The sequence below is a fragment of the Harpia harpyja genome, chromosome 4, assembly GCF_026419915.1.
Source record: "Harpia harpyja isolate bHarHar1 chromosome 4, bHarHar1 primary haplotype, whole genome shotgun sequence".
In the NCBI taxonomy this organism is placed as follows: Eukaryota; Metazoa; Chordata; class Aves; order Accipitriformes; family Accipitridae; genus Harpia; species Harpia harpyja.
Window position 1 is genome coordinate 3596923 of NC_068943.1, and position 25824 is coordinate 3622746.

General features: G+C 39.5%; 1 protein-coding gene across 5 annotated transcripts in view; it reads left to right on the forward strand.

Moving 5' to 3' along the window:
• The window catches only part of FGF14 (fibroblast growth factor 14), a 416306-nt gene extending 391762 nt beyond the window's left edge, over nt 1-24544 (forward strand). For all 5 annotated transcript variants that reach the window (XM_052785894.1, XM_052785897.1, XM_052785899.1 and 2 more), the window contains 2 exons: nt 18168-18366; nt 20924-24544. In XM_052785894.1, coding sequence (XP_052641854.1) covers nt 18168-18366; nt 20924-21063 — 339 coding nt within the window. In that variant the 3' untranslated portion in view covers nt 21064-24544. The remainder of the gene's footprint in view (nt 1-18167; nt 18367-20923) is intronic.
• The last annotated feature ends 1280 nt before the right edge of the window (nt 24545-25824 follow it).

A 25824-nucleotide genomic window follows, 5' to 3' on the forward strand; every position in this document is an offset into this window, starting at 1 on the left:
CAGCATCCTTCACCCACCCACCCTGGCTGGCGGGCTTGCCTGGAAGAATACGAAAGCAACCGATGCTGAACGTCCGTCGCGGCTCCATGGTTTCTCTGGGGGGGCTCAGGTGATGGCTTACCGCTGCCATCTGCTGTGGCGATTTCCAAGCAGACCCCAAAACCCAGGGTCTGGCTGGGCATCCCCCAAAAACCGGGATCTGGCTGTGCACCCTCTGGGCAGGGACCAGGGGAAGAGGCTGGTCCCGGAGGAATTACCTTTAATGACATCCCTTTAGTGTCCTCACGGTGTGACCTGTTTATGCTACATTTGGGGCTTTAATTGACTTCAGGGCCTTCGAAGCCCTAAAGAAGAAGCCCTAAGAAGACTAAAAAGTCCAGGGAAAGGAGTGTAAGTAAGTGAATCAGGCAAGGTTTTTATTTTCACTACCTGTGTTATACTGTTAGTCTTCACTCTTTTATTTTCTTCCTTTCTCTTACACGAAGAAACCGGCCTGCATCTGGGCACGGTGCTTGTTTTTTCCTGCCTCTCTCCCTGTTAATGATCCCCCCCAAAGCGTGCCGAATGCCGGAGGAGGCAACGCTCACTCTACACGTTGGCAATCGCTTTTAGGTGATGGTGGGCATGGAGTTGCGCTGATGTGAACACCCGGAGAGCCGTGTCGTGTATTTACTGGTTGGTACTTGGTGAAATCTCTGGCCAGGGGTAGCTGTGTAGTTCTTCCTTTAATCTTAATGTAAAATTTAGAGTTTGACCGAAGAGAATGACTCACCTTCACATTTAAAAGCAAATATGCTTTTATCAGACATGCAAAGCCAAGTAAGTAAAGCATTAATTCTTATCCCCCAATGAGGACCCCGAGTATTTTTATATCAGTTTTCCAAGCAGTGTAGTATTTCAAAATTTGACCTCTGCTTTGTAGCCCAATGTAAATTACATTTGAGTCAGTCTTACATTTAATAGATACACAAGCTGAGGCACCAGATAACTCTTCGGTAAAAGGTATGCAGACTGTGGGTGTTGTACAAGTCGTGAGCCTCAGAAGTGTCAGGCAAGAGACAGACACTGTGTGGGTAGAGAAGGGGTAATTTTTTTCTCAAATATTGCACCTCTTTGTTATTATTGATAAAAGCAAATAATGAAATACCTGCAATAGCATTCTGGAGGCAGTGATAGGTTAGAAAAATAAAGCAGAGGGGATTTTTTCCCCCCTTTTCTTTGTAAGCATGGCTCCATTTACTTAATTTCAGTTTCTAAAATAGCTTTGCTAACAGGAATTGATCACCTGAGACCAGGGGCGGATGGTACTCCCCTGGATGTCATCGTGAGCAAATACACAGCTCACTTCAGAGCTCTGAAAAAGTGGTTTACACAGAATTCGGCCTAATTTTACAGTCACGGGCTGCAAAACGTCTGTGGCAACTTGGTTGCCCTATGGACATAGCCCTTCACTCCCCAGATCTAGATGAGCGTCCTGCATGGGTCCAAAGGTCCATAGCGTGTCCGGACTGGAGAAGCAGGATGCCCTCAGGCCCACCCATCCTGTACGTTTAGCATTTTTGGACCTGTGCATTTACCCAGTGTCTCAGCCCATATGAACTTTCCTTCCAATTAATATGATTGAGCCCTTTGAATATCTGTACTGCTTTTTCTCTGAATTTCTGTAGTCTCATCACACAACTTTGTCCCATGTCCGCTCCTCCTCTTTTTCCCGGTCTTCCCAAACTAAGTTTGGACCTTTTTTTTTTTTTCTTCTGTATTTCTCCACATGCTTTCCTGCTTGCAAACTTTGTCCTCCAAACTCATTTAGCAGATTCCCTTTTTCTTAAACACTTACACTGCTGAAACACCAGCAGAAAATCTTTTCACCTCCACGCTAAATAGGTTTGGGGGTTGATTTGCAACCACGACACTGCATCGCATTTGATCTGCATATGTTGTCTGGTTTTAAGTTAGATAGTGAAATACCTAATTCTGCGTTGAGCGTTGTGCAGCAGGTATAGACGGGGCAGCACAGGGGTAACACTCCTGGGGCTTCCTGAGGAGGCATAACATTGGCAAGCGGTGCATTTTAGCTGGACTGAAAAATGGGACTGATTTTGTGAGTTTAGGGAAAATCGTTTATGTGTAGATTTCCATAGTTGTAGGTTTCCACAGTTGTGTATTTTGGGCATTGAAATTCCTGGCCTGATTTTCAGAAGCGCTGAGGCTGCTGAGAGCAGAGCAGGGGCTGCCCAGCACTGTGCGGCTGAACGTCTGGCCTCCAGGTATCGCTGCTAAAACGATAATCTCATAATCGGAGACTGCCTTTGAGAATGTCAGCTTTAATCTCAATTTCTCAGGTTTTCCTAGCTATAACATGCACTCCAAAGGCTTTTTTCCAACCTATTTGCTAGCAGTGGTGGGTGGACTTACTAGTATAGACCTTTGAAGATATAAAGCTTGACAGAAATTCAAAAATAAAAGAAAAAGAAAAGGAAAAAAGGTTTTCCGTTTGTCTTCTTGTGAAACACTGGTTTCGTTATCAGTGTAAATCACACACAATGTAAACAGCATGTTCTTGTGACCGCTGGGGACTGAGCACCTCAGCAGAAACCGTGGACACAATTCACGGTGGCTCCTTGTTTTCTAATTCTTGGTCTCATGCAAGGAGCTAAGAGAATTAAAGTTTATTCTCTGAAATTAGTGACTGGTGTAGGCAGGTATATCCAATGCCTCCGATTTCATATTTGCTGGCAGCATGGGTTTAATTGCTGCATTTTTTCTGCGGGAGAGTTCAATTCCCAGGCTGCTGGTTTCCCAGAAGCAGCAGAAGTGACACACACCTGCACGCACACGGGCAGAGGCAGCTCCCAGCAGCAGCGCTCGTCTTTTAATCGCTGGCAGAGCATGGTATCAGTGCACAACCAGAAGAAGAGGGTTTCTTCTTTCTCTGAGCACTCTCATTTGGAACTTCACAGCCTGTTCCTGGCAGCCAAACTACCTGCTCGGCACCCTGAGATTTCCCCGCTATCTTGGTGCTTCCCACTGGCACCACTGAATGCTTGGTGAAATACTGAATCTGCAAGGTGATGCATCAGTAAGGATGACCGGGTCTTAAATGCCAAAGAGATGTTACATTGTCAGGAATCCACACAAATTGTACCACGAACCAAGCTCCGTTTAAATGTGGATTTAAAAAGAAATGTTTCTTTTTTCCTTAATATTAAGAGTATGTGTGATTGTTTCCAAAAAAACCAGCACAATTGCTGCTGTCATATTGTTTTAAGCACTAAGAGGTCTGATAGATGATTGTTAATTACTTAAGAAGAACATATAACAATTGTCTTTTTTTCCAGCTGTTTGAGACCTTCAGTGTATAAAGAATTAACCCTGGATTAGCCAAGGGATATATCTGTACCAAAACACTGTAAATTATGTAGTAGAAAGTTACTCACATTTCCAAAATAGCTAGATGTTTTGGCTTTTTTTTTGCTTGTTTCTTTGCTTTTAGTTAGGCCAAAAGTACAAACAATTAAAAAGACGTGACAGACAAACTGAAGAGGCAGAAGAAGAGAGGTGTTACCTGCTGTAAGTTTTATACTCTCAACTGCATGTTCTGTTGGTTGGTTTCTCCCATAATGCCTCTGCAAACTCAATTTTGATGCATGAAATACAGCAGCTCCGACCCTCTATGACCAGACTTGGTCTCCTTACTGTTATTTTCCCACAACTCTATACTCAACCCATTATAGAAATCAGATATTTGAAAAGAATAATAGGTAATAGTTCCTAAACTCAGTGCTTTTTTTCAGTAGCTGTCTAAATTCTTTGCAAAGGAATGGAAGTGGCATGAACAAAGTCCTGAGGAAATAGGTTAAAAATCACAGCTAAATTTCTCTTTAAAAAATTTAAAAAAAAGAAGAAGAAGAAGAAAGATAACAAGGCAGCATAACACAGAAAATAGTTTGGAAAATCTTCCATTTATTACAGTCAAAGCTCCCTTTCTTTGTCCACTCTTTCATTTGTTCTTCCACAAACCATTGGTTTTATGCATTTAAAAATGCGTCTGCTTTCTGTCCTTGCCTTGGCCCTTGGAGATCATGGCCACAGAAAGCGTGTTTCTCATTTAGACTTTATTCCACTGCAGAAACAGCCAGTTCTGCAGGCTCCCCTTGTTGTCAGGGATGTGCCAGTGTGGCAGAGGGCACGGTTAGAGCCGTGGTGGTCAGCGGTCCCTCTGGGCCGTTGCGGGTTACTGGTGGTGAGATCAGCCCTGACATTCATTGAGTCAAACCAGCTGCTTGAGTCCCAGTTGAAAAGTTGTATTTGCTTGCCTCTTCAGTGGAGCTTGTGTATCTAAACCTCCGAGTTAAAGGCTACCTCAATATTGAACGTATTCTGGTTCCTATATGGAAGAAATGTAGGGTTTTATTATACAGATATACACAATTGATTCCTTCATTCCCAAGACCCTGTGTGGTATTTTATTTAGGTATTGAATGTACATATTGAATGACATCTTGTGTTAGCATATTTTCTGCAAATGAGAGGTGTATTTCAACTCTATTGAAAAGAAATTTAAAAATACTGCGGAACAGGAAAAATAACTCCCTTTTCTCTGGTCCATCTTTTCTTTCCATACGGTGAAACATATTTGTGAATCATATGCATGGTGTTTATCTTTCACCGCCTGCCCCCTCTGAACAGGTGCAAATGTTTTTATGAAAAAAGGGAAAAAAAAGGGAAAAAAAACCCCAACAAATCTGATGTCTCCTTTTCTGGCTGCCTGTTTCAAGTCTGCTTGTTTTAACTTTCCTTTTGATGAGGATATGGTTGAAAAACATGTTTTGTAAGGAATTATGAGCAGCAAGAAAAAAAATCACCAGTTGACAATACAAAGGCAGCAGTACTGGGAACTTGGGGGGAAAAAAGAACACATCCATCTCTATTTCTGTACTTATACAAGCGTGAGGACCAAATTCATTTATGATGAGTAAAGTATTGAAAAAATAGGCTCTTATACACACGCTTACATGGGACTGCTTGTATCTAGGTGGACCAATGTAAGGGGTAGAAGCTAAAAGAAATGTAAACAAATCGAACAGGAATTTAAGTCTAAGCATAGGTGCTTTATCTGCATTTTTGCTTAATTTTAAGAACTTAGTGAACTAATTCAATAGGAATAAGAGCAGAACATATATGCAATTTTGATACATTTTACAAATACATGCCATGCAATGCCTTTGGGACACAGTGGGAGAAATCGGAAATCCAGATAAAGCTGAGGATAAGAGAGTTGGGTGTTTATAGCTCAAAAGATGAAAGTATAAGCAGGGAGTCATATCTTTGCCCTATTCAATGTCAGTTTAAGGTCAAGGTAAATAAATGCATTCCTCAGCGTATGTGGGCACGGCAACACGCGTGCAATCACTGTGACATTCTCAGGACAAAGGAGTTCATATGGCCCGTAGCAACATTTTAATGTGCTGATGGCTTGATTATTGTGGGAGAAAGAAAGAGAAAATACAATTCAAAAGGTTCTTGAATGGCTTGAAGGAAATGGACAAGAAAAATGGAACGTGGATCAACAAATAGTAAAAGACAAAAAATCCCACAATCTTGTAAGCAAGGAGGCACAATCTTACAAAAGTGTGGTCAGTGCTTCACGACGTGAGAGCAGTCAATGAACAGTTTGCCTATCTAGGAAAAGTAATTACAAGGAACTTTGCTCTGGAGGAATTAAGGCATAGTCTACTGGTGGGACACCATTTTCTTTTCTGTGCTGATATTTTTTTTTTTCCCCTGCTCCAAGCTTCTCTCAAAATAACAAACTTGCTAGGTCTTTTTTGATTCTGTTATTTTGGGGGGTTTTTTCTGTTGTTTTTTTGTTTTGTTTTGTTGGGTTTTCTTAATGTCTGCGAGACCTGTGCACATACAGAAAAGAAGACAGCCATGTAAATACATATTAATAAAAAAGAATATAAAGGAACCAATGGGGAGGAATGACAGGATATCATCTGAAAAGCAAGTACAGAAATTTTGGTGAACTTCTTCCATGGGCAGGTAATCTAGGGATATACGTCCTTTGCCTTTGGCTACGATGCTGAAGTTTAGAATTAAGTCGTAGGGTGAGAGGATGTGAGTATGAGTGAGTGCGTGCGTCCTCTTGTCTGAATTTCCCTGCTTGGGGAAAAGCCCCTGGCCGGAGCTGGAGCTGGCAGGTGGGCACGAAGGGTGAGGAGGACATTCTGGCCACAAGAAATAACACCTCAGCATGGGCACAGACTTGAGCATAGGCTTACTGCCATGGCTAAGGAGAAAACAGGAGTGTATAGGAAACAACCCCAAAGCTCTTCAGGTAAATTATGAGCAATGAAAAAAGGTGTAAGGGGAAAGTTACATGAGTTATCAAGGACCACTGGGGTCTACAGAGCTAGGGACTAAGTGATAAATTAGTGCTCCTAACCCACAGGTAAAGTAATTGCGCTCTGAAAAGGCAGCTGGTAACTTCAGAGGCATCACCAGGCATCAGCCGGGGGTAACCAGGTCACTGGCTGAAGTTCAGCCTCTTTCCAGCCTTTCTGAATTATCCCTTGTAGTTCAGCATTTCTGTGTGGTATGGCTTGATGCACACCTTCCTTTCTTGGGAAAGAAAGATATGAAAAACTGTCCTCAGCTTTGGTGAACCGGTGAAGAATTGTGTTTCCAATGGACTTAGAAATGAAAATACCTGATACTTTCACCTCCATGCTTTTTGCTTTAGAAATCAATAGGCTGTTTGTAAGACCTTAAAACAGTCTTTTCTTTGCATTCAGCAGTTCACTCCTGCTTCTTACAGATGATGTAGTAGGGAACACCTTAATATGTGTGCTGATTGTGTTTCCTTTGCCAGTCAAAGGTGGGTTACAGATTGACTTGCTCTTCTGAGTAGGCTATAGTTTTGACCTTGAGCCTATACTTCCAATTGTTTTTATACACAATTCAATAGTAGTATATGTTTTATAGTTCAGTTTATCTTTGCAATTAGCCACTCAAGTCAATAGATAATGCATTTTTAATGCCATGTTGGCAAAGAGGAAGACCCTCCATTTCTCAGGAACATAGGTGATGTAAATTCACTTCCAAGCAGCAGTAAAAGCAACCATCATCTTGAGTAAAACATCATTGCTTTCTTGGAAATGTATTCACCACAGCTGAGCCTCTTTTTGCAAAAACTGTTGGGTGTGTGATATGGTATAACGCATTCTGCTGGAAAGCAATAGGATATAGAGGAGTCAGTCCTCCCATTAGAGTTCTGTAGAGGCCAAAAAAAAAACCCAGGCGATTATTCTTTTTTTTTTCTTTTGCAGTCTCAGGTGCAAATTAGAAGGGTTAAAAGTTGGATATTTGTACATCTCATTATTCATCAGGATTGTTCATGAATAGATTGAACCTGCTCTAGGATCAATATGTTGTTATCCATGCAATACTAAGCTTTGACTTTCCACAGGACACCTATAGGAATGTGCTATAATAGACAATGAGTTAAGTAGAGGCTTGAGAGCAAGGGGCTAACTGATTTTATGGGAAATTGTCAGATTTCTAACACCTTGAGCAAGTAGTGGCATTGATTATCACTCAGTTGCCAGCAGCTATGGATAAAAATCTTGCTTTGTTTGTTGTTGTTATGAATGTTATTTGGTAAAACCATTTCCAAACATTTTTTGCAGTTCTGCAATGCATATTGTAACACAATAAAAAGCCCTAATCCTTTGCTGCCACCCTGATTTTTATACCTTTATGGGTTTTGCCAGACATCTATATATTCACATTGCTCATAATCAACCTTTATAAGCTTGTTGCTAAAAGAGGAATTTTGTCTGAGCATCAGGATGTATCTATAATCATCCTGCTGTTACCCATGCATAACAACAACAAGCATCACTGCTGAGTGTGTGTTAGGAGTTGCATGTAATAATCTCCTATTTCATGAGATACATTAAGTTTCTGCTTTTTTAACATACAGCGATATACACAAAAGTGCCTGACTTGTTTCCTTTCGCCACTTCTGACTGGTTAATGGTGTGATGCCATTCCAAAAATACCTTTTAGTGGCTGACATTTTATTTCCCCTTAATTGTTTAGTTAAAACAGGAGACAAAATGGATTTTTTTTTGTCTTTGGTATTGATTCGCTATACAGTTTTTGAATGTTTGAGTATGAATCTCTGTAAGGTTCTTCTGATAATGGATACTTGAAGTAACAGTTATGTAGACGCTGTGAAAATTAAATAATAACAGGAAAATATTTTTGGATCTCTGGATGAACTGAAATATATTAAGTGAAAAGAGACTTTTTTTAGTGAAAATTACTATTTGCATATATAAAAAAATATTTCCTGAACTTGCATTTCAAAGTACTAGCAAGAAATTCAGGATTTTTGTTTATATTCATTAACTTCAGGACAGGCAACTTTGCTCCTGTGTTAGCTTTTCTGGACAGACATTATGTGGTGCGCAGCACTCTGTTGTGCATTGACTTTTTATGTTTAAGTGAAACAGTGCTGTAGACATCCATCTCTGTGAAAGAATGAAACTGTGTAACAGGAAACAGTACAGAATATTATAGAGTCTGTCAGCCTGTCAGGTTTTGGCCATCCTTGAGATTTGACGTCCATCGTTTTCTACCTTCTCATTGGAAAAGGAGAGGAGGAAGGAGAACAGAGAATGGATTTAGGGCCCTTCGTCTTCATATGTGAAAGCTGCTTTGGAAGGAAATGGGGAAAACCTGTTGAATACTTACAGCAGTGCTTCCACGGCTGAAGGACAAAGCTGGGCAAGAAGATGCACAGTGAAAGGAGCAAAAAATTGCTGTTTTTCTCCTAAAATGTGTGTTTGCTGGATAACAAGAGTTAAGTAATAAACATGTGAAAGTGGTCTCTGTTCCCTTTGCTTCCCAGCCTTCAGTGGTCCTGGGCTTGCCTCTCATGTTCTTCTTATGAACACCCAGCATAAAACAGCAGAAGGATGACAAAGAGATGTTAGCAAGAAATTCATATAATTGACCTACCCTAACTGAGTTTTATTCATTCCAGCCCCACTCTTTTATAATAGTTGATTCTTTAGGCAGTATAATTCAGGCACTGAGAGGTCATTTAAAAAGGCTGCAAGCAGAAAAACAAGCTTACAACTGTAAAGAAAAAAGAAATAAAAAAAGAGTACACTAAAGTAGGCCACTTCTTATAACTTGAGTGTTCTTGCAACTTTTTCTAGCTTCTCAGCTTGTAAATGACACCCATTTAAAACTTTCATAAATTCACACATCTTTTGGAAGGAACATGTAGAACTGAAAGAGTCTAAAGTATACCTTAAAAAATACCTCTGAATTTGCATCTATTTATATTTACTTTTGCATTTTGCATGTTATGGACATGTCATACTATCATACTCAGGGAGGTCTGTAAATACTGTGTAACAACACCAAATGTATGAAAATATACCGTCCCATCTGGCATTGCGCAATAGTAGCTAATTAATGCTAATATACCAGTCATGCAGTGGCAAAAACTGGAATTGGTTTTCTTTATCCAGCATTTCAGTGTTATTACACAGGAGCAGAGATTTTGTGAGTAGTAAATGGTAACAAAAAGTCATCTTACTTGGTTCTTTTTGGGTACTTGGTAATTTCAACCACTATTTTGCTTCTTTTCTTGATAGTTTATATTATTTCAGGCATTTGGATTACAGAAGATTGTCTACAGTAATGACTGTAAGTGTCTGGATAAAATTGTGTTAAAAAATGCCACTGTCATTTGGAAAGGTTCGGTCTATATCTGAGAGTACTCTGTATTCCCTCTGCATTATTCATCCAGGGACAGAACGGCGGATTGATGGGCGACTGGATGAGAATTTGTTCCCCAGCCCATCGTGGTTTGTTTCAACAGCTATGTTGTTAAATCCTTCCTTTCAGTTTCTTAATTTAGTGCTGTCCCATTTTTCCCTTGGCACTGACCTTTTCTATCCGAGAACCTGGTGCTGTCTACAAGCTGATGAATTATGGCTGTTCTGAGTGGAAGCGACTGGCAAAGATAGGCTGGTTTACTCACGATCTCCAAAACATCCCATAACAGTAGCGGAAGAAAATATTCCCTACAATGCACGCAATTTCTCTCAGTCGTGCCTTGGGGTGTGCGCCTTTCTTGTTGACACTGGAATTCTTTTATTCACAGATGCTGTACAGGAGATAAAGATGTCTTTCTGTGTTGATACAGCAAGGAGTTATAGTTGGTGTTTAAAGCTGAAGCCTTCAAGCAGATTTTTACTGCAAATTTAAATCTTGAGGGAAGCTAGGTGCTGAGGATGAGGTGGGGAGGAGATTCTGCTCTTGGAGAAAGAATATCTCATTTCACTGGTACAAAGATTCTGGCTGCATTTTCTTTAAAGCCAAGGATGTACTCAAGCCAGAAAATACTAATTTCTGTGAAAGTTCAGAGCAGGACTGAAGCAGAAAAATAACTTCACCCTCCTTTATATGTCTGTGAGGATGAAGGAGGATAATATACTTGACCATATGCTATAACGTGTGATGGCTGTCGATGGGCTGCAGCCCATTCTAAACCCATAGTTACAAATGTGGCTTATCACTAATATTTCTAAAATTCATTTTGCTGCTTTTATTCAGGTGAGGCAACACTATTTTAGCAGTTCTTCTCTTGGAACTTTTGTTGAAGTATTCTAGTTTTGGCACATAAATGCCATAAAGACCGTTTAAAAAACTAGTAACCTTTTCCACGCTGCTCCCCCAAACCTTCTCTTGAATTTAAACAACCTTGATTCACTCGCTCCTAATGTGAGGGTCATAATTCAGATCTGCATGATGGGCTTAAATTCAAAAACATTCGTTCACTTTTGGAGTCGAACTGTACAACCTTAAATAACATATATCAGAACTGCTTATATCAAGGAAATTTTGTTCTATTTCAGCCATGTCCCACTGAGTTGATGACTCTGAATTGTAGGTACCCATCAAAAGAACATAAATACCTGAGCACTTCTTGTGATATACCACTAACTTCTGTGTGGGTGGGGAGAGACATATATAAGACTGCTGCTGGCTAGTGTATATAAGTAGTATTTTGGGATCATTCTTGAAGTTATCATTTCAAATATGCTTTTATCTGACATCATTGTTTAGTCTTGCAAATGGTAAGTTTATGGAAGTGATGAGTATGTGCTCTGCCTTCCATACAAAATATTATTGCCTTTAATAAATTATAGTTTAATATGACCATAGCTGCTAGTTGTAAGCAAAGCAACATTTCTGTTATGAAACAAGGAAGTTTTTGTAATCCAAGCTGTTTTATGTTCTGTTTCAATCTGGACAGAAAATGAAGCCAAATTCAGCTGCGACCAATACCGTCTTAAACACACAGAAATCTGTCCAAGCTGTTTTTTGTTAGTTTGTCTTTCTGTATGCTATGTGTCTTTTATTCATGACCTTATCTTAGGTGCTCATAAATGTACCTGAATAAAAGCATTGCTACATTATTAACATTACCAGTCATATCCCTGCTAATTAGAAACCCAGTTAAATCAGTGCTAATATTTCCAATAGCACTGATTTACATTTACTTTTGCCTAAATTTAGTCAAAAGTTGTGTTTTGTTTCTTTACAAGCAGTGATATTCACATCTTTGGGTCTTTTAAAAAGTAAAAAATGAGAGACAGGAATTATAGCTAAAAGTTTTGCTTTTATACACTGACATCCTTACGGCACTCTCAGTGATTCTTTAACCAGCGAGAATCATCCCTGGTTTTTACCTGCATGGTATCAAGTCCTTTTTTTTGTTTGTTTTTTAATTTTAATTTTTTTAAAGTGCACATGTTTAGGAATCTTCCAGAGAACAGAAATAACACTAGCTCTGAAGAGCCAATAATGGTGTTCTCTGACTGTTGTAGTCTATTAAGGAAATTTTCTGCCAGAAGACTCTAGAAAGTATGTGAATGAACTTTTGAGCATTTGCTGCTTTCATGGGGTGGCTGTAGGACCGGCAGGTTCAGCTATTACTGCTTTTTATTTTGAAGCTTTGTTAGTAAAGTCCCTGCAAGGTTTGTAGTGGCAGCTAAAGCCTCATGTTCCTCGCTATCTTACTTGGCCAGTTTGCACATAGAAAATTCTGCCAACTTTGCTTGGGTTTATGTTTAAAAATTGTGTTTGTGTAAGGGGGCTTTTGGGCCCAGATCAGCTAAATGTTTTCTGAACATACAGGGAACATAATACCAATTTCTCCTTAATCCATAAAGTACCTAACCACGTACTTCTGGGTTTTCTGCCATTTGAAAAGGAACTCCTGAACAAGATAATTTTGAACTGTAGCCTTTTGGGCAGCTTAAGAGTTGGAAAAATTTGGTGCTATGGATAGGAAATCTTGCATAAGTCTTTTTTATTCTTTTACACCAGCATTTGTCAAATAGGTATACCGTAAGAAGGTAGTCTAACTCACCTAATTCAATGTGCAGCAAGTCAGAGAAATATCAATTTAGGTATTTTTGCAGTTCTCATGTGCAGGTGAAGCCTCCAGATCTTGCAGGTCCTGCTGCATAAATACGTCTATGAAACGGCCTTTTGCCCTTCTACAGCACTGCAGCTGTTTTCTGGGCTCTCATCATTTCACACCTTGATTACTCCAGCATCCTCCCGTCCTGCACTGACAAATACAGTGCTACCCCCCGCATCTCTGTTCAGAAGTCTGCCACAAAGTTCATTTCTCAGCTTCGTTATTTTAACTGTCTTTCTATTCTCTTTTGAGTGCCTTCTCCTCATTAAACACAAACTGCTTCTTTTCAAGGTTAAGGCCCTTCTTCATGAGTCATTTCCAACCTTTCTATCCACTATTAAAATGTTACTTCCTTCTTTTGATTCCTGTGTTGCTAGCCTCTAACCCCCCAAATACCTTTCTGCTGACTCTGTGCTGCTTTTCTCACTCTGCAGAAGTTGCCCATAAGCCTCCACAGAGCTGGTGTTGTCCTCTCTCCAGGCTTTCCTTAAAAATCCTTTGTCATCATTCCTACAAAAAATGTTCGATAACCAGCTACTAGCATGCTGATATCATTGCTTGAATATTTGGTGGGGGTTTTTTGCCCTGTATCGGTCGCTGTTTGGATTGAAAGGTGTTCACATCAGGCAGACTCCACTTGGTCTGTACTTCCAAAGCTCTGAGGTCCTGTTCCATGACCTGGACTTCTAAGTGCAAATGCTAAATAGTATCAGGGGTTTTTTTGCAGCGCTTGAGTAGACTGGCTGTTCCTCTCCTGGCAATCTCTTGGAGTTTGTCTTGCGGTTGTGTTTTCTGCTTGGCACCGAGGAGAAGCTGTAGCTAGTTTTTGCTGCCTGGTGTGATGACCGAGTGCCGTTGTGCGCACCTCCAAGGGAATCCACTGCCTCCTTATTTGCTGCTTGCTACAATTCAAGAGGCTGACTGCTAGCTGTGTCACTTCTGTGAGCTGTAACTAGAACGATACCCTCCTTTCCTATATTTCAGAATGAAACACAAATTTAAAGAGGCTTGAAGGTTCAGGAGCGGAAGGTAGGAAACTTCTGTGGAAGCCCTTGTCCTTGGAACGGCCTGTTTCGATGACCGTGGTAGAGAGGTGGTCTTATGCTGTCCCTCATGGTGTGCTGTGGAAGGTTACTTTTTGTTCAGCCCTGACGGTTCATTATCGATCGACTGACTTAACGGAGATGTAGTTTAAAATTGCAGGTGTTCATGTAATTTTTAAACAATATCTAGAAGCTATATGGCTAGCTGTGTCGTCATGCTAGTTTTTACTTTGCAAATCTGTGGTTTTGTGTTACCCATAGCTTCATAATGATTTCTTCTTTCTGAGAGCTGTACTAGAAGAACTCCATACTTTGTGCAGATTATTTTAAGTGAAAGACCACGGCTACAAATGGATATGCGCAGCTTCGTTAAACCTAGCTAAATTGAACAGACTAAACTGTGAAAGCCCAGCAATTGGAAGTTACACTGATAACTCATTCAAATATTTCCATTGACTCAATGACTTGTGGGACAGTAAAGTTTGCTGTACTTTGATTTTGAACTATAGCCATTTGCTACTGTGCTGTATTATTGATTAGCATGGGTGCCTAGCTTCATCGTGTCAGACTTCAGGCTCTGACTGACAGAAAGACATTACTTGGTAGGGAATTCATGTCAGTTGTCGTCTGAATTGTTTTCCAACATTCCTTATATCTCCGTGTTGACAACACAGGTAACCTGGGCTCCTTCATTCAGGCATTCCTAAGTTTGTGAGGTGGATACTGGCTCTCTTTATTTCATTTGTGTTTTGTTGTTAAATGAAAGTAGACTCTGACACCACCGCATGCCTCCATGAGCTAAGGCTCTATTATGTTGTAATACTACAGTGCTCGAGCTTTGGCAACACTGGTGGGAACCCCAAAACTAAGAACTCCCCAGTGACAGAACTTTTTGATTCCAGGAGTTTGAACCCACAACCTGTGCGTTGTGATACTTATTAATGCTACAGCAACTGGGAGAATTAAAACATCTCCGAAGAGGACTCACATCAAGCAAAAGCTTGATGGGAAGCTGGCAAAAATATCCAAGTGAAAATTCTTCTCAGCAAGGTGCAATTTAATACATCCTTCACTTCTCTAGGACCCAGGAAGCTGTATCAGATTGCAGTTTACAGCCAAAGCCCACTCCTGGGGTGCTGGAAATTGGCAGCTGGTATATACTTTATTTTTCAAATGTTGCTTTGACAGGAGAAAGCCACCTTTTATGTAAGACTACAGGTTAAATCTGGGCACTGACCTTGGAAGAGAAATCCTGAGCACAAGTTCTTGTTTGCGAGTCATGTCTGGTTTTGCAATTTATTCATTCACTTCCAATAGAAAACGTAAAGACCGCCCTACTCAAAGAGTCATTCTTGCAGGGAAGATTTAAATGATTCATGTCAGCCAGATGCAGATTTAGATTCCTTCAGGTTGGATACAGATAGGCAGGTAGCCTAGGGGAGTGCCCTAACCATCGAGTTTCTCTTATGAAATACCATTGTACTGACTTTCCCTCCAGCAGTGGATTTGAATAGTCATCTGTGGATGATTTTTTTTCAAGTCGGTGCTGTTAGCACATTAGTCATTTTCTGAGAGTTCTTACTGGGTTGAGCCTTATATATACAGATCTAGATTTGGCCTACATGCAGACACAGCATTTTAGGTGTCGTGGCTGCTTTACTGGAGAAAAAACAGGTGCTTACAGCTTTTCAGCCAGCTGAGATGGTGTCTGAGGCAAGGCTTTAGATGTCACTCAGAAATACTTCGTTTCAACCTGAGTCCCAGGGAAGGTGCCCATTTCAGAAGTCCCTTTCTGACTAATTCTTTCCTTGGAGGAACTGATGGTTGCAGTTCAGCGTCGTCATCGTCAGGTGCCTAATTTTCATTCATGAATACTTTCCACACCGGCGGAACTATTAGCCTGCTTTAATGTAACACATATTTAAGTGACTTTCTGACTGAGAGTTTATCCCAGGCAGAATTGCATCCTGATATACTGGGTGAATGCAAAGCTATCCAAAGCACTTACACTACCCAGACATCCAGAGTAGGATAGCTGCAGTACTGTTGGGCAGAATACAGTATTCAGGTTTGGCTCTTCCTCGTATGCCAAAAAAAAAAAAAAAAATTAGCAGACTATTACTATGCTTTTCATAAGTAAGAGGTAGTAATGATGCCTGTTTGCCCAGTCTATCAGTCTGCATCCAGGAGTAGCCAAGTAACTGTGTTGGCATTGTCCATTTTTTTGACTGGGTAAAGTAAATACCTACCGCTTCATATGCTGTGCGCTGTCCGAAACATTACTGTGCGTGCCAAAGAAATGAGAGAGGAAGAGCCAGGTTTGATTCGGGTGGGATATGATTTGAAGGAATCTTGTTTCAGTGTCCTAATGGATATTGTTTGTGAAAACCCACAAATAGCATTTACAGGCAGCCAACCATCTCTAGTACGGAGGAGCACGGAATGACAAACAGCTTTTGTTTATAGCAAAAAGCGAGTATTGGCTAAGAAGTAGTGTTTATGGTAATTGAGCTTTACAAGGAAGTAAAACTTAGTGGGGAACACAGGGGGTAGCATTTGCAGTGAAGCAGGTAATAAGGAGAGTTGTGTAGGCATTTCCTGATTAGCTCGGCTGTTTCAACAGCTGAGGAACATGACTCACATGTAAATGCTTGTGCGAGGCTTTAACAGGCATTCCCTCTAGCATGGCACCCTGCCTTCTGGTTTTATTTTGAGTCTCCTTGAGCCCTACTGTGATTTGAAATCAGTGGAGGAGAAAGGAGAGTAACACAAACAACAGATGTCTTAAAGTCTTGGAACAGAGAGAGAAGAAGCCCTGTGGCAAAGGAGAAGGTGCAGTTAAGGTTTTTCCTGTCCTTAGTTTTCCGTGCCTCTAGTACAGACCGTATTTGCATTTCTGCATGTGTCTATATATATATAGATAGTTGTGCACAGAGGTGGTAAAGAAGCGGTAGTGCAAAAAGGTGGCCATGGCACACGTCAGAGAGTATTTTTTGCATCCTGTAAATGAGTGTGACCCAGAGACGCTAAGTGTACTTGCAACCTATTTTAGGGCAGGTTCACAAACTATTTCCCAGCTGCTGCTTTTAGTAACTGCTTTTAGTCTGTGGCTGGATAAAATACACTAATTCTTTTTATTTGAAGTTAAAAGATGCTCCATAATTGCGAAAGCAAATAGTATGCCTGGTGTCCGTCAAGACAGCTTTGCTTACAGGTGGTAACTTAAGACGTGGTGATACAAATACTGTGTACCCCGTAACGTTAGGAGAACTGAGTTGTGCACTAAGTGACATTTAGTGCAGATTCAGAGAAGTACTTTGTCTGTGCTTTCTGGTATGGGGAACTCTGTCTTTAAGGACTTTGATTTCCAGAAAGGAAATTTGTGACAGAAACAGCTGTGAAATTCTTGCAATATCTAAGCAGTTGGGAATGGCATAGAGACCCTGAAAATGCCTTGCCTGCTGAGTGTTAACTCAGTACTGCATGGGGCCAGGAGCAAAAAGAAATGGAAAACAAAAAAAAAAGCAAAAGAAAAATACTGTGAATGGAGAAGTGAAAATATATGACACTTCCAGATTTTTACTTCTTGGGAAAGATAACTGAAAGAAATATTAAAAAGAGGATTCAGGGCTGAGAACTTTGTGCCCTGAGAGCTTAGCAAGCTACCGTCCACTTTTCCACATCTACTTCCTCCTTTTATGTCTTATATCTTCCACAGGTTTCAGCAGATGGGTCCGAAGACAGAAAATCACATTCACACAGAATCCTATTTTCTCATGATATTTTAAATGTAATTTTATTTGCTTATTAACTTGATGGGTTTTTTTCAAAGGATTTATGTAAACTCTGTTTCACCATATGTTCATGCTGTTTATTTTGTTACTGTTACTTGTGTTATTTTTTTAAAAAAAACTATTTAAATTGTTATTTGGCTACCAGGCTACAGAAGTTTGTGCTTAGGTTAACCTTAGGTAAGAGTTTAGCACAATTGCTCTGTTACTGAATGTGACTTCTGAAAAGCATTCCAGTTTGGGGATGAATGCTGAGGATGTCAGTAGGAATTATTTTTCTTTGTACGGAAATTTGAACATCAAAATAGTGTTTTCCTGTGGTGTTTCAGGCCATGCGGACTCTGGGAAATGATATATATTTTAATATGTTGGTAGCAGCAATTTTTAAGCATCAAATATTAGTTGTTATAAACCATAGAGGGAGTTTGTTGCATTTAGTATGTTCAAATTGAACAACCGTTTTCTCATTAATGCTGTTTTAGCATAGACTTTCTTAATCATGACAAGGATTTCCTATCAGAAAAATAAGCACAATAATAATTATGCCTGTACTTTAGTGTTTTTACGCCCGTCGCTTCCTCTCTACTTTGAAAATATACTATCCCTGTTGCACAGATGGGAAAAGAGAGGCATCCATGGGAGGTGAAATAACTTCACCTGGAGGTCTTCTAGAGGAAGACATATCTCCAGGTCTCAAAGCAGAACCTTATTTTATAAGTCGTATATCAAACTTATCAAGAGCTATTTGTAAGTAAGTTAACAAAACAGAAGCCGCATGTTAGAGACATCATTTAACATTTACTTTTCCTCCCACAGGAACTTTTTACGCCAGAGTGCAAATTCAAGGAGTCTGTTTTTGAAAATTATTATGTAATCTACTCATCCATGCTCTACAGACAACAGGAGTCCGGGAGGGCCTGGTTCTTGGGGCTGAACAAAGAAGGGCAGGTCATGAAAGGAAACAGAGTGAAGAAAACAAAACCAGCAGCTCATTTTCTACCCAAGCCATTGGAAGGTGAGGCTCAGGCCATTGCTGGCAGATCCTCCTGTAAATCTCACAAGAAGAAGAAGGACTGGTTTCTAAAATACCCGTTGTGAATGCGCGTGCCCTGCACAGGGGCCATTCCAAATGACAGTCCCCAGGATTCATGGAGTGGTTTTGTGCTTCAGCATAGTGATGCTGGAAAGGGCATACGTAAGCACATTTTTTCCAGGGATTGAGAGGTCATTTTGCAAGAAAAGAAATCTTTTGTGGAAGTGCGTTGTGCTGGTTTTAAAATATTCTTTCGATAGGGATATAAGCTGTTGTGAGTCTTGCAGTGAGAAAATAGTCCTTTCATTAAGCAGAATGAAATAATGGATATTGTAGGATAATTCGGAGTTATAAAGGGAATGGATGAAATGTCAGCATTTCAAAGTAAAAGCTTTCTAATACAAAACCCAAAGGTGTCTTCATAAAACAAATCATACTGTATTACTTGGCCGGTTGATGTAATGCACATAACTTGTGTAAGCTGGCCTGTAAACCAAGATAGAAGAAAATAAAAGTCATACTAACACACTAAAATGATGTCACACATTCTCTGAAAAATACATTAATTTATCTCTTGGAACTTTGGGGTTATCCTATGTATTCTGCAGGCCTTTATAAACCTATGCTGCTTTTTGCTTCTTGTCCTGACGGCACTTCAGATTTCATTGATATTATTGCTACACATAGCCTCAGTCATTCTGAAAATTATCTCATGACTTAACATCTGAAAACACGTATCTGAGTAATCCTTTAGTTAGCAGTCCCATTTCTTTTAACATTTTAATTTAAAATTTGTGATTGAAGGATCAGTTTGTTAAATGCTGTAGAGTTTCATCATAAGGAAAGAATCTGAATAATCCTATGTTTGAAATCTGAAGAATCTGAATAATCCTTCATATTTGAACTCAGGTTGATGCCTTCGTGCTTTCTTCATCTTGCAAAAGCTTACAGTATTTTCATGAGCGCTCAACAGTATTGACACTTTATATGTCAATCCCTTTATATTAAATTATAAGAATTGTAGGGAGGGAAAGCCAGTGCATTTTTAAAAGCAACGTCAATTCATATGGATTAGGAAAGAAATTACTTTTTTCATTAATGTTTGGATGGTCAGACTCTTATCAAAATAGCTTAGACAAGGCTTAGAAATAACTTGCTTTACATTGCCCATGAGAGTCATCAAATATGACAGCTCCGCGATATAAATCCTTACTTTATAATTCCATCTCATGTTATTCAACTTAATATTTTTGTAGGTCACAGTGTTATTTCATCAAGCTCTTTTAATTAATCAGCAAAGTGCCCTAAACACAGTTATGGGGGCACTCTGAAGACATAGATCATAACCAGCCTTATGTACTCTAGAGAAGATGTTTAATTTCAGACTTTCAGAAGCCATAAAAGGATTTAGATTATGTCATTGGAAATGTTAGAACAAGTATTTGATTAGTTAATGATGCTATGGGGCCCTTCATATTTATTATGAAACTTCACACCATTGAAGATCAAGGTCAGTACTTTTTGATGCTCCTGCCTCCTACTCTAATTAGCCAAGGGATGAAGGGATTGTGCTCTCTATGGCAGCACACAGCCAGTCCCAAAATCATAGTGTGATGATTAATTCCTTTGACTGCTTTGACATCTCTTTTACCATTGCTGTGATATAAATAAATGCTACTGAAGTTAGATATAAGTGGAAATATTACCTGATTCAGTGACATGGAAAATGAAATTAAATTATCAATCTCAAAGGATTTAAAGTGGTTAGATAGGGACTGAAGCCCGGGGCAAACTTTTAATTCCTCTAAGAATTCAGTTAATAGTTTAATTTGGATTTTTCTGCACTTCTACATTGAGTGGAGATCAGTGGCTACTGCATACATTTTTGGAAAGGAGGAAGTAAAAACCCCAAACCTCTGGTGTACTCTCCACAACACTGCCCTGGACATTTCTTCAGTACACACCTGAAGAGAGCACGGCCAACCTCCTCAGATTCGGGAGACAGATGTACAAATAACTTTGCAGAACTGGACCCAAGCCTAGTCTTGCAACATAGAACTAAAAAGGAACACTTACAGTTGTCTAGACTTATCGTATGATCCTATTTGTTAAACACCATCTGTCTTATCATATTTTACTTCTAAAAACTTGCAGGATATTTATTTAAGGGGGGTGTGTATATATATACATGTGTGTATATTTATGTACATTTTTGCGTGTCTGCCTCATGCAAAGAATCGTACTTTTTAATTTCCAAGGCTTCTATAGTTTCCATTAAACAAGCAAGCATACAGTTTCCTACTGTGTTTTTAAGTAAGTCAGATACAGAAGAAGTGAGAAATTTGGAGGGTCAAGCAAAGCTATCAGTCATGCAAAACAAGTGTCTGGCGAAGTAAATAGTTTCCCTCGCATGCAAGACGAACGTGGATTATATTACAATATCAGTTATTGTAGAAAAATTAATCCTGTCTGAGATGAGCTCTTAAATGAGATGATACATTCTTAAAAGTGTCTCTCCTTTTCTCTTTTCTCCCCTCAGTTGCCATGTATCGAGAACCATCTTTGCATGATATTGGAGAAACAGTGCCAAAGGCTGGGGTAACTCCAAGTAAAAGCACAAGTGCGTCTGCAATAATGAATGGCGGCAAACCAGTTGTTAACAAGAGTAAGACGACATAGCCAGATCCTCACAGGTGTTGTGACTTACTGAGTCCCGAGTACAGTTGAGCGATTTATCCTTGCCGGACTTCCCCTCTGCAGTGTCTGTGGATCAGCTTGCGGCAAGTCACAGACTTGCCCGTTGCTGTTTCTGAACTGAGTTGTTGCAAGTGGATAAATCTCAACATGTAGCTCCACCCACAACAAGAAGACACCTGGATGAACCAGCTAAACTCAGACCATGGAATGCCCTACCAGATATTGGAATGCCTTTTTAATATCTTTTCTGTGACTGTGACACTTCATGTGAATGACATACTTCACAAGTACACTTGATACCTTGCCTGCTGACAATTGCCCATAATCCCTTTTTGAGTCCAGTTTCAGCAAAATCCATGTGTTTAAGTTCTATTTTGTAGCACACAAATAATCAAGTAATTTCTAGTTAGATGCTGTAAACCTGTGCTATTATGGATTTCTCTTCTTCCCTTTTTTATAAGGCTGCTCGCTCCACTGTCTGTGACCTTTTGCAGGGATTGTGTTTCTCTATAACTTAAGTGTTGCCGATGGCTTAGTTTCGAAAGCAATCAGGGAATCAGGAAGCCTTCAAAAATCTATTATTACAAATTATATCTATAAAGAATAGGATTGTTGTCTCTGGCTTACAATATTGATTAAATGTGAATACTCTTTAGTGACAGATACTGTGCTTCTGAGGTTGGCATTATAGTGGAGGGAAGAGTGTCAAACACAACCAACAGGAAGTTTTCTGAAACGAGTGTTTGGCATCCCCCTATAGTTTCTTTTTGTGTGTGTGTTTTATACATATCACAGGCTTACTGGTAATGGTAACATTTGCCTTGCCCAGCGAGCAAGACCCACTCATTTTTGGGAAAGTGGGTCCAAAGAATTTTGTAGGCCTTGTAGGCCTGAATTAAGGCTCATTTTTCATCTACTAAATCTTCATTGTTTGAAAAACAACCACCACCAATTAAAAAAAAAATAAGTAAGACTAACCAGAATTGTGCTACCTAAATCCATTTCAAATATAATCCTTTCCTGTTTTTAAGGAACTGAACTTAATGCCATTGTTATTTTTGGCTGAATCCCACACCTACTTAGCAAAGCATGGGCAAGGATGTTGTTGTGTTCTTTTTTGCAGCACCAATGCAAAGGGTAGTTACAAATGATAGTTTAATATTTCTGGTGTTTTAAAAAAAAAGTTTTAAAACTGGACATATTACAAAACTTTATTTTTATTTTTAGCTAAGCATGCAAAGTCCGTTCCTATGTATCTCACTGATATCCCAGTACGTACCTCCACCCAGCTTCCTAGGATAATATGCCCACCAAATTGCTAGATTGAAGGTGCCTTGCCTTGATCTCTGTATACTGTACTTTCTCCTACATGATCCTAGAAGAAATCAAAAACACTATAAAAATTGAAGCCTTGGATCATATAACCAGAACCATCAACCCTTTGAGTTTGTCACTTGTGAACAGTTAAACCAATGTTGGGGGGGCGAGGAGGAAAGAGTTAGAGAATGCCACAGTGATGACACTGAAGTGTTGCACACTTAGTCACAGGCTGTCAGAAGACGAAAAATATGGGTACTCACTCTCTGTATGCTTAAGACGGTATTTGTTTCTCCGAAAGGGGAACAAGAACCAAACTGTACCTCAGTCTGGAAAACTGTGTGGCAATGCTCTGTTGGCCTCTTGCTGTTACCTTGATATTTAAAGACAAAACAAGGAAATCATCCATTCCTTTTTCAGCATTGTATTTCTGACATTGTTTTATCACATCTTTGTGCTGAAGTCCCTGACAGAGACCGTTGGTTATTTCAAACACCCTGTCTGCTCAGCTGAACAACTAACTGATTCAGTCTGAATGAACTCTTCATGCTAGTTTTCAAACGTGTTGTTTTTAAAAGCAACATTTAGTGCACTCTTGAAGGAGATGCCTGTAAAGCTGCTAAATTCTAGATAAACTTCTTTTTTTTTTTTTCCTGTAGGCCAGACTTCCTTGTTTATATATGTAATATGAGAACAGCAAGCTAACACTTGATGCTGGGTCTTTCTAGGGAGGGAATGAGTTAAGCATGAAGCCCACTATCCATGTAGAGAAAAAAAAGTACAAACCTACTCTATTACTGTGAGAAAAATGCAAAGAAACTTTGACTTAGACTGTGCCCTTGCCTGCTAGCACTAAATACATGTGTGTGGGGAAAAACAACACTTGTTAAAAACTTCGGTGTACCCTTCTCGTCCCATCTCGTCCAGTGGGATTTGTGCACCGTCCCTGAGAAAACAAAACCAAACCGAAGGAACTCACGCGGTGAGCGGGGGGCTTGCTCTGCACCCGGGGGACCCGGGGGAGGCAGCAGCCTTGAAATTGTACTCTCGTCTGCTGGGTCCCAGAGGAGGCCCCAGGCTTTCCTACAGTTATAAGAGGAGCACTTCACGATATTTTGAGTAAGATAATACAGCTGAGGTCTACATTTTCTTTCTCTCTCAGCTGAATTTCGTAAGAGTTCACGAGGAGGAAATACATGCGTTCATGTCCCATCCAGCCAGCTTTTTACTCTCCCAGTGTAAGAGCCTGGGGAGAGACAGGGTTGGAGAGCTGGCTGAGCCATGAAGGAGGTTCTGGTTCATGGCCTGACGCTAAATAAGTATTGTTTTCAACATTAAACTTTTAATCCTGAGGAACTTTGATCTGTGAACCAGTTTGGGGAGCTATAATTAAGGCCAGATTTCATTTTTGTAAGCAGTTAGTACATTCTGGAAATGCAGCATTTTTTTTAAAATCATTTTCCGTTTTTGTTTCTATGAGCGAAATCCATCTGTGTGTTTAATCCAATGAATAGATGTCCTACAAAATATTTTTTCTACAACATGTTTAAACATAGCCAAGAGGTCTTTGTGCTTTTTTTCCTCCCTTTGATTTTGTCTCGTCTCACCTGTAGCATGGGAAGAGGATGGCAAGGATGAACTGCATGTAGTAGGTTGTGTCTGTCAAAGAACTGTTGGTCTGTATTACTAAATTTACATCCATATATGCAAAGAGTTTGTCTGCATTGTACAGTTTGTGTTTATTCTTATTTGTTGTATACACAGATTCAACATGATGAATAAAACATTTATTTATATGAAGGCATACCAGAAAACAACAAAAAAAAGTTTTATGAAAGAAGTAGACTGTGCAAAACATCAGTGCACTGGCCACAGGATGGTGAAACTTCATGTAAATAGGTTGGCAAACTCAGTTCTCCCCTTTTACCATGCCAAAGAAAATTTTAGCTCCTTAATATAATACCTCTCTTGCTGTTCTCCAGGATGAGACTTCACCATTTTCTTCCCTCTAAAATTGATTTTGCTGTTAAGTGAAAGCTGTTTTCAGCTGTCTGTTACTACTAAAGTACTGTATAGTAAACCTGATGGAATCAATTTGTATTTACAGATTGGGGTTTTTGTACTTACATGTCCAGCTGTCTGTGAATCTGCAGCGCTCCAGATCTTTTGCATGCTTGCTTTGTATTTTGTTCTTCTTCTGGGTTTTATCTAATCTCTGAGAGACTGTTTGCACAGCAATCATCTTACCATTTTGTATGTTAACACTGCACATAGTCACTATCTCTGTCTTCTTTTTTTTTAATCTGTATTTCAGCTACAGTTCTATTTGACAAAATCAGTCACACCTGCACAGTTTTAGAAATCCAGTTTTAAGTAGATAGGAACTACTTCAACAAAGCACCCTTTTGTTGTACTTCAAAAATTTTATAAATACACAAGAATCCTTTTGAGATTGCTCACATGATAGAGCCTATAGAAAGGTGTCTATAGCTTTTAAGTGCTTTGTAGTTCACATAACACAGCTTTTGCTTAATTTGCTGGGGTGTTTAGCCACTCTCAAATATTTTTTTAATATAGTGTCATTTTCATAAACTTCAACTTGTGTAGAGTCAGGTTGGTTCTTAACAAGCCCCCTCCCCCTCCAAATATAAAGCAATTCACTTTGACTATGGTATGTACCTGAAACAACACGAAGAACTCTGTCGTTTTGGGTTTTTGGGGTGTGGTGGGTTTTTTGTTTTTTTTTTTGAAACTTTTTCTCTTGGTTTGAAACCACTGTAAGCAATGAGGTATGAAGGCAGGCAGTTTGGTCCATGCCATCTGTTTATTGGTATAAAGAAGAAATTATCACCTCCATTCAAATGGGAATGCAAGTAAAATTAGACTAAGGAAGGAGGTTATCTTTCTTTTAAATGCCCCTTCAGATAAATTCATATTCCGTGCAATGCATTTTAAAGTATCTAATAACAGGAGGTTTTCTGTGATAACTAATGCAAATGCTATGACTTATTTTTAAAGATGTAATAAAATTTTTGTTCTGTTACCTAGTCACAGAAATATTCAGCTTAGCTTTCTTCATCCCAGTATCATTTAGCTGTATCATTTAGCTACAAAGTGAGATGTCATTCAGTAAAGAAGCAAGGGCAGTGCATCAGAAGTGTCAGAGCAGGTACATGATTGAATGTTCATCTGCGTGTTTCTAAAAAAGCGTATGGCCAGGGAAAAAAGGATTACAAGTAAGTTAATAATTTACGAAGCAAATCAATCCACAGCTGTTTTATAGGTGGTATTACAGATATGTTATATACAATAGGCATAAGCCTCCAAGTCTATTGTAGAAGCGTTCGGCACACTTCTGGATTGTGTTCTTTCTCTCATAAGAAGAAAACAAGGTTATAGTATCTTTTGTTTATAAGGTTTATCAAT